The sequence below is a fragment of the Polypterus senegalus genome, chromosome 4 (assembly GCF_016835505.1).
Source record: "Polypterus senegalus isolate Bchr_013 chromosome 4, ASM1683550v1, whole genome shotgun sequence".
NCBI classification, from domain to species: Eukaryota; Metazoa; Chordata; class Cladistia; order Polypteriformes; family Polypteridae; genus Polypterus; species Polypterus senegalus.
The window spans coordinates 23814207-23827408 of NC_053157.1; the positions used below are offsets into that span (position 1 = coordinate 23814207).

Below are 13202 nucleotides of genomic sequence, written 5' to 3' on the forward strand. Positions count from 1 at the left end.
GAACACAGTATTCCTGGTGTGGCAGAATAAAACCTGCTACAAAAGGTAGGACATTTTGTTTTAACCCAGTTCTCATTTAAATAGTGTAATTCTTTCTTTTATTCAATTAGACACTAAAATGTGTAATTGTGCTTGTGTGATGCAACGCAATACTGAGAAACTGTTTACAAAGTGCTACCATTCCTGCTGTAGCTTTATATCTGATCCAAAGATTTAATCAGGAGATGCAAAGTCTTATCAAATAAAAAGCCTTCCACCCCTTCCCTTAAACTGTCTGCATAAAGTAGCCCAGCCTTATTTAAACATCGCCACTTTCTGTTCCATTAACCTGACATTTTAATTTTAAGAGCACAGACGTTACAGCACAGTGAACTTTAAAACCAAACTGCTTAGTGAATCCTGAGGCAATATGAAGCTGGCACTGGCTCTTGGCATTGCAGCCATCCTTGGAATCGCACAGTATAATGGCGGTAAGTTTGGCTCTCTTCATTCTTCTCCTGTGGCATTAAATATTTGGCAAGAATTTAAATTTTGGTTATAATTACCTTTTTTTTCTTACAGTTTTAAAAAGAATTTCCAACTACTACAAAAACACCTTTATTCTACTGTTAATCTTGTGATGGTCAGTTTTGTAGCCTTGTCCTGTAACACTTGCTCCCAAAAACTGTAGTCCCCCAGACTGATGTTTACTCTATTATGTCAACCTCTTTTGTAAGATAAAAGTGTCTGCAAAGCAAAGAAATAAAATGGTTTCATTCAGTTTCATTATCTCTGCAGGTGAATGTTCCAAAATTGTTGGTGGAGTTGAGGTGAAACCACACTCGAGACCTTTCATGGCTTATTTTTCCAAAGGATGTGGAGGGGCTTTGATTAAAGAGGATTGGGTGCTGACAGCTGCCCACTGTTTCTCGTAAGCAAAAAAAAAACACTAGTATTAAGCATGATTTATAGATTTTTATGAAATTTCTATTTTACATTTTAATGTTGTTTTGTATTGAAATGAGTAGTCCATCCATCCACTCAATGCACATTTAAGGGTCTGAAGGACCAAGTAACTTCTCAAAGTGCTTTAATGAGTGGGGAGCCACTTCAACTGCCACAAATGTGTAGCAGTTTCCTTGGATGAGGTGATGACAGCCATTTCTATGCCAGTACACTCACCACACATGAGCTATTAGGTGGTGAAATGGTGAGAGAGACAGCCAACTAGAGCCTGGGGATGATTAGGGGGCCAGAATGACTAGGCCATGGAGGGCAAATAGAGAGAGAGATAGATAGATAGATAGATAGATAGATAGATAGATAGATAGATAGATAGATAGATAGATAGATAGATAGATAGATAGATAGATAGATAGATAGATAGATAGCACTTTATTTGTCCCCAGGGGGAAATTTGCCTTTTATAAGGTCATTACGGTCATGTGTAGTGTGAAGTACGGTGAAATCCCTATTTGTGCTAATCAACATGCAAAAAACCAACACTTTCTGGCACCATGATTATTGAGTTTAACTCCCTTATAATAAAAATTCTATCTTCTATACATGTATCTGTCTAGACATACAGACATAAAATGAGAATGCTATGCTCCTGATTACAAAAACTCATCCTATTTCAGCATTTGAAGGAAAGACTTAATAATTAACCATCAATACTGCAAAACAGAATGTCAAATGAATTTGTCCAATTAGCCCTAGAATCTACTACCTACATTCTTCAGTGTATTTTACCCCATGTAACAGATTTTTTGCTTATTTCTGCCACCCTGAATTTTATATACACATATCCACTAATGGGCTAATACTGTAGTTACAGTATAGTAAGTGAAGATTAGCACTGCTGCCTTACAAGTCCAGCATTTTGAATCTGAATTTTCATCCCGAAAGATTTCACTTTTTGATTTTTAATACATTTGCAAAACTTTCTGAAAACATGTTTTTATTTTATCATTATGGGTTCTTGAGTGGAGACTGATGGGTAAAAATGAGAAATTCCTCCATTTAAAATTAAATCTACAACTTTAGTAAAGGATGCAGAAAGTGAAGCCTTAATACTTTCTGAATCCACTGTAAGTTGTTGCTCAACATGTAATAAGATTTATATACACAAATATTTCTTTGCCTGCGATGGGCTGGCGCCCTGCCCGGTGTTTGTTTCCTGCCTTGCGCCCAGTGTTGGCTGGGATTGGATCCAGCAGACCCCCGTGACCCTGTAGTTTGGAACAGCTGGTTGGATAATGGATGGATGGAATATTTCTTTACAATATCCTTCTGTTGATTTATTTTTCTTATTTCTTAACATAGTTTTTTAACATTACTTACCTTCTTTTTCCATTTATGTGTACATGTACTCTTACTCTATTTCTAATATTTCCTCAGCACAGTTTTGTTTAAAATTGTAAATGTTTTCCCCCCGATTGCAACTGATTGAAATTTATCAAGTATAATTCACCATCAGTAAAAAAATTTTAACATCAAACATTTGAATGAAAATGCATATAGTCTTGTAAAATGTTAATATAATGTAATATTACATCATTGAATCTTTTGAATTATAACTGTTGTGCAGGTGTGATGCACATGTGGTGCTTGGTGCTCATTTTGTGGCTGGACATGAAAAACAGCAGCAGAAGCTTCTGATCTCTAACATAGTCATGTACCCCGGATACAGCTCTGTAACTAATAACAATGACATCATGCTCGTTCAGGTAATTTCTTTCCGAAACAAGTCACTGCTCCCTATTATTTCATATATAAACTGCTTTAAAATAAATCTAGCAAAATTGATAATGTGTCTTAATTATCTCTAAAAGTGTATTATTTCCTTCTTCTTTTCTCTCTTTCATGTGGGTTTGCTATATTGGACTAGCATTCACAACTCTCATCACCTGAAACACCTTTCTCTCTTAGACCCCCTCTTCACACATTCCATCCACTTTCTCTTTGGTCATCTTCTTCTTCTCCATCCCAACCCCTCCATGTATGATTCTTCTCCCCACATTGTTCACCTCTTTTCTCTGTATCACTTTAACCTTTATTCCAATATTTTATTTGAGATTTCCACAACTTTATCTATACCTCTGATTCTGTCATTCCTGATCTCATCAAGCTTCGTGTGAATTCTGAAGCTGATGTTCTTCATGGACATCTCTGTATTTGGCTGCATTCTTCCTTCCCTCCGTTCTTACCAGTCTCCCTGTTACTACTGCTGAGAAGCAACCCCGTTGTTTGATGCTGCCACCACCATATTTCACCACGAGAAGGTATTTAGCAGGTGATGAGCAGTGTCCAGTCTTTGCCAGACATAGTGCTTGGAGTTCTGTCCAAATACTTCAGTTTTCCTCTTCTCCTCTGTCCCAACACCTCCATATGCATGATTCTTTCCCCCACATTGTTTATCCCTCTTTTCGTTACATGACTGTATCACTTTAACCCTCTTTCCAGTATTTTCTTTGAGATTTCCCTAACTGTATTTTTACCTCTTGTTAATTCTTGTTTCTGTATCATTCAGTTTCCTTTTAAGCATCCTTTCAACTGCCCAGGTTTTTGTTCTGTGCAACAATGTGGTCTGGCCACGGTTTTATAGAGTTTCTTCACTGTACATAACACTTCTAATATATTTTAATTTATTTTATGACCTGATTACAATCTATGGTTTATTTCTAAATCTACCTCTCTGTTTTCTGTTATTGTTCATGTGAGACATTTGAACTTTTCCATCCTTTTAAGTATTTGTACCTGGAGGTTAATTTCTCCATCTTGTTCTTGTCTCTTAAATCATAGACTATCTGTATTATTTCAATTGACTTGCAATTCCATTCATTTTTTAAATTTATTTTTTCGACTTAAGAACTATAAAGGCATATGTACCTAGCTAAAGATGCCAGGCAAGAAAGAGCAGAAAATAACAAGGGCACATTCACTTAGCAGTTAACCAAGCAGTATGACTTTGATGGATTCTGTGTTGGAAACATAAAAGACTAGGAGAACATGCAGACTTCACCAAGAAGGCCAGGACTTAGTAGCAAGGATACACAACCTACTAGCTATCCATGGACTGAACCTCTTAATCAAAGTGTAAGATTATGTGGAGCCACAGTGTATGCCAGCTTTGGTTGTTGGATAGGATCACAGCCAACCCATCTCAAAATATAGTGTGGTAACTGTGGACTGGTGGAAGGAACACAACATGCCCATATGTAGTGGTGAGGTGCCAGCCGGGCCGCTCAATCGATAGATAGATAGATAGATAGATAGATAGATAGATAGATAGATAGATAGATAGATAGATAGATATACACACACACACTAACTATCTTTCTATCTATTGTCGGAAAACACACCAGAAAGACTAAAAGAAAGAAATTAAAACTCATGGCTGGAAGTCCCAGGGAGGCATTACATAGGCATGTTACTGTAGACATAAAGAACACCAGTTGTGTTTCTTGACTAGGGAATCCATTCCCGGACAGGTTTATCCATTCCTGGGAATTCAGGAATCCTGCATGTCATTCCTGGGAATCCCTTGCTCCCGGGGATGACACAGTGCCCGGGCATCTCACATGTGAACGGTTTTAGAATGACCAACACTTATTTTTAATAAAACTATTGTAAAATGTTGACACCAATAAGACTAACCTTATCTACAAGCAGTTCATGTTGTCATACAAGTACATGTATCTAGTTCAGGGGTACCCAATGCGTCGATCGCGATCTACCGGTAGATCGCAAAGTTAGTGCAGGAATATCACGTTGCGTTCAAAAAAAATTTTTTTTTTAACTTTAGTCTATCATATATCCTCCCTATGGCATTTGCCACTTGATTGATATACAAGGCAACCAGTCTGAGATCTCCTTTATTCTAAGACACGGGTTATCACGCACACATAATCAAACACGTGAGCTACTGCAAAACTCCAGCTGTGATCTAGTTAGCCTTCCAATTTATATCGACTAAAGAAGGGATTTAAAAAAAATTGTTTGGGGAGGTTATGGGCTTTATGTGGAATTAGAAGAGGATTTCTTTTCTCTCACAATGTCACAATCGAAGTGCGTTTGTCTGATCTGTCAATCTATCATTGCTATTCCAAAGAAGGAAAATGTGGAAAGGCACTTTCGAACTGTTCATAAAAACTACGAAACTGACTTCCTTCCGAAAAGCGATCTGAGAAAGAGAAAAGAGAGGGAACTAAAATCGCAGTTAATCGGACAGCCGTCATTTTTCACTCGGCTGAATTCAAAAGCTCCTTGACTTCATTATTCGGCTCTACTTATTTATGCGAGTCAGCCTTTTCCCACATGATGATTATTAAATCCAAATACTGTAGTGACCATAAATGTATTGAATTGTTATTGTGCCGTAAAGGTTGTTCAGTTATGCAAGGTATGACAACATATATTTTATGTATAAAGTATACTCAGTGTGTATATATATATATATATATATATATATATATATATATATATATATATATATATATATATATATATATACTTTTTAATGTAGGTAGATCATTTCGATTTGGTCATTTTAAAAGTAGCTCACAAGCCGAAAAACTGTGGGCACCCCAATCTAGTTAGTTGCGGTATTAAGAGCGTAGAAAGCATAACTTGTCCAGCGTGCGGTCGTCCAGGCGAGAGAATACTTCATGCAGAGTACGCCAGCTGCTGAGAAAGCACGCTTAGCCTTCACTGAAGTAGGCGACACAGTCATCAGATACAGATACACTTGTTCTAATCAGTGTCCGCGCTTGCTGTTGCTCTGAAACACCTCCATTTCAGCTGTTACTGATGCATCCAATTTCTTGTCATCATTCTGTGATGGCAAAGTTCTTGGCACAGATAATGCGGATGCAACAGACTGACGCATTGCAATTTCAAGTTGCTGTTCAAAGCTGTTGTCTGACAAACGTCAATGAAGTCTTCAGTTTTCAACTATAACTCTGTTATTTCTTGATCGATTTTTACACTTTTACACGCTATATATGCGAGTTTGGCAGTTCCCGGTTTCCCGAGAATTACAGCAGTTTCGGGAGCCCGGGAATGGATTCCTTATTCTTGACACACTTCTGCTGAATAATTTGTTGTCTGAAAGTCATCAGTGTTAGTGTGCCATGGAGAGGATGTGCAGCAATGTTCATAATGACACTCAGTTTTGTGTTAATTCTCTCCTTTGCTACGACCTCCACGGGGCCCAGAGTGCTTTCCATAACTGACCTTGCCCTTTTAATATTCTTATTGATTCCGTGGGTCTCTCTTGAAGCGATGTTACCAGTCTAGCACTCTACTGAGTAGAAAATTGCACTGGCCATCACATAATTGTAGAAGATATGAAGGATGTAATTTCCTACATTAAAGGAATGCCTACTCCTAAGGAAAAAGAGCCTGCTCTTTCCTTTCTTACTATATACAGTATATATATATATATATATCAACTGAGAATTTCTGCAATAAACAAAATAGGTGCTCGAGGGTGTGAAACAGAAGATAAATCACCTTTCCTGACTTTAACAAGAATAGCACTTAATGCCCATGAAGGAATCTCGGAGCTCCACCCTCAAGTGATGTCACTGATAATTGATGGCGTCAAGTTTTTATACAGGCTTGGCTTGAAGGCAGTGTTAATTGACCTCAAATAGCATCTTCTCACTGCTAAGAAAGAGAAAAAATACGCGACTATTAGTGGTAGCTCCCACTCTGTCCCAGGAGGGGTATTGCATACCTTGGATGAGCTTTTAAGGTGTCCCTCTGATGGACATATGTGACATTACCTACTTAAATTTTTAAGAAGACAATAGGTAGGATAGAAGGTATGAAAAAGCTGTTTTATCTTAGATAAAGAAGAAGAACAGAATCAACTTTTTGCACCCTTACTGGTATTGGCTTAAAGGTACACCCTATCTACCACCTGGTGTCATGGCCTTGGAACATGCTGTATCCGCTCCAGTGACTGGGACAACACTCATTTGAATGTCTTCCACTTCTGGACTGCTTGGACAGTTTTTGTGTCAAACGCTTCTCTAATGTTCCACAACATACTATCCAGTAAGTGTTGCCAGATTTGACAGGTGTTTTACAGCAAAATTAAATTTAAAACCTCGTCCAGTCATACATAATCTAGACCAACAGTGGTAAGTCATTTTGAAGCAAGCAAATGGCCACCAACCTGCACCACTTCCTCCTACAAACCTCCATGAATGAAACTAAATTGATATCTAATTTCTGCATTTCACTGCTTCAACTTGCAGTGGCTTGGCTCATTATCTAGCGATTATAATACATACAAAAAAATCAGGTAGCCATAAATTATTTTAAGTTTGTAAGAATCTTTTTTAATTGTCCATAAAATTAGAAATCAATATTTACTTATAATTTTAAAACTTAAGTATACTTAATATCAGATGCTTTAAAACTTCTACTTGAGTAGCATGCTCATGGGATAATTTGACTTTACCAGCAAGGCATCTATTCTTTTACTCCAGTATGGCTGTTGGAAACTTTATAAAACACTTTAAATGTTGCTTTCGACTGCATATCCCAAATCCTCCTGGTATCTGGCCATGTTATATCTTTGGTATTTGCTTTGCTTTTATTGTATTGCTCAGTTTATATATTTCATGCTCAGGTTTAACCGTGTGCTAATGCATGGTGCTAATGGGACTGTACAATATATTGTTCAATTATTTTACATATTCTGAAAAAATCATTTGCCATTTTTTGAAAAAGTTGTAATATAATGTCTTAATACTTTTTTCGAAGGGAGTAAAAATAGTAACTGTGTAAGCAGTGATATTGCTATATCCCACATCTTTATCTACTTAGATAAAGTTTTCTGTCTTCGTTTATGATTGCTGTCATGAACTGTTAATAAATATTCATATTTCCCTAAACTTTTGGTCTTTGTCAAGTTTTCTTACAGTTTTATATCTGTTTATATTATCACAAATGTACTATATGTGTGATCATCAGCACAAAATATACTGTCAGCATACATTCCGAACAGTAAAAAATAAGAATTGTAATGCAGTGCTACTTACAATTATTGTGCAATGCATTTTTGTATCATTTCTTTTCTTTATATTTTACAGCTAAATAAAAAAGCCATACTGAATAAATATGTTAGTCTCCTTGAGCTGCCTGCTTCTGGCGAGGATGTGAAAAATGGGGAGATATGCACAGTGACTGGATGGGGTAACACTCAGTCTTCCGAAAACATGTTGAGAGTTCTCAGGGAGGTTAATGTCACGGGTATAAACAGAGAATTGTGTAACACCCCTGACTACTACAATGGAAGAATAACTGATAACATGTTTTGTGCTGGGGAAAAGCTTGGAGGAAAAGATTCTTGTCAGGTAAACATATTTGCAAGTTTTCCGTCAAAGGAGGCAAATGTGCCTATTTTAAACATAACTTTTTGACATAATTATTACTGTGTAAGGAAAAAAGTTTAACCAAACAAAGGAAATATTAATTGATTGAGGAATTAACAATGAACTAGAAAACAAAAACTGAAATTGAAGACGTCTGTATTAAAGGGATCATTGTAGAAAATAATCCAGTGGGCATCACTAAGGCCTCTTTCACCCTCACTAACCAGCATAACCCACCAAGCCTACTCAATCCATTTGTATGACCAATTTCAGTAATAGCCATGGACAGTGAACTGGAGAAGATGAATATACCAACGGTCTTTGCTATGTACTAGAATATTGAGTGTCTAAGTTAAAAGTCAAACAAAGGGGCCTTCTAGTAATATGTTCTTTTCTGCTCTTTTAACAATGCTTAATCCGCTCTACACTATTTCTTATAGTTGCAGTTGTAGTAATAACATTCGTAGTACTGTCATGTGTGCAGTGAAATTCTTACTTGGATGTCTGACCAACACATCACCACTCTCTGGTGCCATGATAAACTAAAATCTATCAAAACACAAATCTTCATTTTATTGAATGTGTTGACACAGCAATATAGCAATCATCTATTACGTGCTGTTTCTCTTTAAGAAAGTCATATTGCCCAATAAATTTGTTAGTCTTTCTGGTTGGTCTCTGCCAAGTTGGAACTTGGCCAATCAGAGCATTCCATTTTGCATATTGTAGTTTTAGTTTGGTGGCTTCTCGTTAGTAGAGCAGAAGCTCCCTTTGTTAATTGTGAAAGTGTTTGTAATTACATGTGAAGTAAGTAAGTATAATTTAATTGTTTCTAAATCAAGCTATTTAAGTGAGTAAGTTTGTATATATAAATGTATTATATTTCAGAACAGTTTCTAAAGTACAGTGGATTTAACGCAGAGGTTGTGAGATGACATTTCAGTGGAGGTTGAATTTTGCTTTGATTAATTACATTTGACTGGACTATATGGAATGTCATCTGTTTTTTAATTAAAAATCAATAAAAATATTTTTAAAAAATGGTTTAAGGTTTTTTGGCAGACAACTTAGCAGTTAAGTTTCTGATTCGACTTTGATGTGCATTCTGGTTTTGACGAAGAGGTAGGCTTGATTACACGTCATCTCCTGAAGAGTTAACCTTGAGGACTGCCACATTTCCAGTTTGGCACTACATATAAAGAACCCATTTTTTATATTTGAGTCTGAATGGTAGTAAATATTTTATTTCACTTAAGTCTATTCACTATGCATAGTGTAAAAGTTAAAATTAAAGTACAAAGGCTGCAAATTTCAGCTCAACATGTCATCCTATAATTTAATTGGTAAAATGCATGTAAACGGTTTTAATTGATCGTGGTTTTGTAAAGTATTGTGTAGTGGGTGGTTGTGTTGCCTCAGAGTCATAGGTGTCATTCATTGTCTATGTGAATTTTTCTCGTTCTTAATGTGTCTGCTTGGGTTTTCCACGATATAGTTGGACTGATCGTTGATTCCAGCTTGACCGTATGTGTGACGGAGTAAGTGAACTCTGCCATAGACTGAAGACCACTGCAGGGCTGTTTCCTTCCTTGCACCCACTGCTGCAGCTCACCACATACAATTTTGATTAACAGTGTAATGAAAAGAGAGTGCCAATGTCAAAGAACTGGGGCAACACATCCTTGAATTGCGTTAAACAGACCTAAAATATGTTAGGTTTATGATTCTGTAAGTTGTTTTGTGTAACATTGTTCAGACATGTAAGAATAATAATACTATCTGTGTTTAAACACTTTTAGGGGGATTCTGGAGGCCCAATCAGGTGTAGCGGAATATACAGAGGGATTGTGTCATTTGGCGATGGTTGTGCCCTCCCGATGAAACCTGGTGTCTACACTCTTTTAACTGATGAATACCTGGATTGGATTAAAAAAACAATATCCACCTGAACAGTAATTCTTTTTATGAATTCAGAATAATCTTATGCTTTTCTTTCTTTTGTGTGCTAAATTTCATAGTTTGAATACAGTGAACTTATCTTAAAAGACAGGAAAGACAAGACAGGAGGTTTGTATCTTCATGTTATTAACAGTCATGTAGAATTGCATTAGACCTAAGTGAACTCCCACCTCTAAAATGGTGCGTTCTACTGCTGTGTACCTTCTGTGGATGTTACAATGAGTTATATTACAGGGAAATCGATGTCATCAAATGCCTGTGTCCACAATACTCCCACTCCACTATCTAACATATGTGCTTGGAGAAAAAAAAAATGGCTGTGTAAAATCTGGTTCCCTAGGTGGAGACCATACACAAATCAGTATATAAAATAGTTTCCACAGTGAGGTGGAAGTCCATATGTTAGTTACTGGTGCTTGTTGCCTTTTTGATTCAATACTGAACATCTTGCATGGGCAATTGATTGGGGTATTTTTCTATAGAAAAGGAAAATGATCAGGAGACAGGGGTTTAAAGGGTACAGCCAGAAAATAATTTTGATTAACAGTGTAATGAAAAGAGAGTGCCACCGTCAAAGAACTGGGGCAACACATCCTTGAATTGCTTTAAACAGGCCTAAAATATACTGCTCAAAAGAATTAAAGGAACACTTTTTAATCAGAGTATAGCATAAAGTCAATGAAACTTATGGGATATTAATCTGGTCAGTTAAGTAGCAGAGGGGGTTGTTAATCAGTTTCAGCTGCTGTGGTGTTAATGAAATTAACAACAGATGCACTAGAGGGGCAACAATGAGATGACCCCCAAAACAGGAATGGTTTAACAGGTGGAGGCCACTGACATTTTTCCCCCCTCTTCTTTTCTGACTGTTTCTTCACTAGTTTTGCATTTGGCTACAGTCAGTGTCACTACTGGTAGCATGAGGCGATACCTGGACCCTACAGAGGTTGCACAGGTAGTCCAACTTCTCCAGGATGTGACATCAATACGTGTCATTGCCAGAAGGTTTGCTGTGTCTCCCTGCACAGTCTCAAGGGCATGGAGGAGATTCTAGGAGACAAGCAGTTACTCTAGGAGAGCTGGAGAGGGCCATAGAAGGTCCATAACCCATCAGCAGGACCAGTATCTGCTCCTTTGGGCAAGGAGGAACATGATGAGCACTGCCAGAGCCCTACAAAATGACCTCCAGCAGGCCACTGGTGTGAATGTCTCTGACCAAACAACCAGAAAGACTTCATGAGGGTGACCCAAGGGCCCCATGTCCTCTAATGGGCCCTGAGCTCACTGCCCAGCAGCATGCAGCTCGATTGGCATTCGCCATAGAATACCAAAATTGGCAGATGCACCACTGGTGCCCTGTGCTTTACAGATGAGAGCAGGTTCACCCTGAGCACGTGACAGAAGTGAAAGGGTCTGGAGAAGCCATGGAGAACATTATGCTGCCTGTAACATCATTCAGCATGAGCAGTTTGGTGGTGGGTTAATGATTGTCTGGGGAGGCATATCCATGGAGGATCACACAGACCGCTACAGGCTTGACAAAGGCACCTTGGCTGCCATTAGGTATCAGGATGAAATCCTTGGACCCATTGTCAGACTGTATGCTGGTACAGTGGCTCCTGGTGCACGACAATTCCTGGCCTCATGTGGTGAGAGTATGCAGGAAGTTCCTGGAGGATGAAGGAATTGATACCATTGACTGGCCACCACACTTTCCTGACCTAAATCCAATAGAACACCTCTGGGACATTATGTTTTGGTCCATCCAATGCCACCAGGCTGCACCTCATACTGTCCATGAGCTCAGTGATGCCCTGGTCCAGATCTGGGAGGAGATCCCCCACAACACCATCTGTCATCTCATTAGAAGCATGCACCGATGTTGTCAGGCATGTATACAAGAACACAGGGGCCATACAAAGTGCTGCGTACAATTTTGAGTTGCTGCAATTAAATTTTGGCAAAATGGACTAGCCTGCCACATAGTTTTTCACTCTGATTTTGGGGCGTCTTTGAATTCAGGGCTCTGTAGGTTGATCATTTTCATTTCCATCAAACGATGTGGCATCCTTTCGTTCCTAACACATTACCCAGTCTATATCAGTATAGATATCCAGGAGGATTTCTTTTTCCCATTGAGATCTGATGTGTTTTCAAAGTGTTCCTTTATTTTTTTGAGCAGTTTATGTTAGGTTTATGATTTTGTAAGTTGTTTTGTGTAAAATTGTTGTTCAGAAATGTAACAATAATAATACTATCTGTATTTAAACACTTTTAGGGGGATTCTGGAGGCCCAATCAGGTGTAGAGGGATTGTGTCATTTGGCGATGGTTGTGTCCTCCCGAAGAAACCCGGTATCTACACTCTTTTAACTGATGAATACCTGGATTGGATTAAAAAAAACAATATCCGCCTGAACAGTAATTCTTTTTATGAATTCAGAAAAATCTTATGCTTTTCTTTCTTTTGTGTGCTAAATTTCATAGTTTGAATACAGTGAACTTATCTTACAAGACAGGAAAACAACTTCAAAAACAGTCACCATGTAACATCAGCCATTTAAAGATCATAACTAAAAATATGTTTACATTTGCTTGTAGTTTATTTGTCCAAGTCTTTCAACTGCAATATATAAACAGCATTAATCTTTTTTGCAATGATTTGATTTTTTTTCCATATTTATACCACACGCACCCCTTTATTGCAGTGTGGCTGGCAATTTTTACCACTGCATTGGGCAGAAGGCAAGAACTAACCTGGAACTGTTGAAGCGGATTTGGCAGCACAGGCACCCTCAGCCCCAAAGAAGACATTTGGAGTCTCGGGACAGGCAGCAGAATCAACATTTATTGTATGAAGTACATACAGACTCAA

At 37.9% G+C, this 13202-nt stretch overlaps 1 protein-coding gene across 1 annotated transcript; it reads left to right on the forward strand.

Annotated features, from left to right (window-relative positions):
- The first annotated feature begins 287 nt into the window (after nt 1-287).
- LOC120527185 (granzyme A-like) lies at nt 288-12985 on the forward strand. The gene is made up of 6 exons (XM_039750339.1): nt 288-470; nt 778-910; nt 2570-2708; nt 8088-8351; nt 10169-10321; nt 12607-12985. Exons 1-5 carry the CDS (start codon nt 410-412, stop codon nt 10316-10318), a joined length of 747 nt encoding a protein of 248 aa, XP_039606273.1. The 5' UTR covers nt 288-409; the 3' UTR covers nt 10319-10321; nt 12607-12985.
- Nucleotides 12986-13202: the final 217 nt, after the last annotated feature.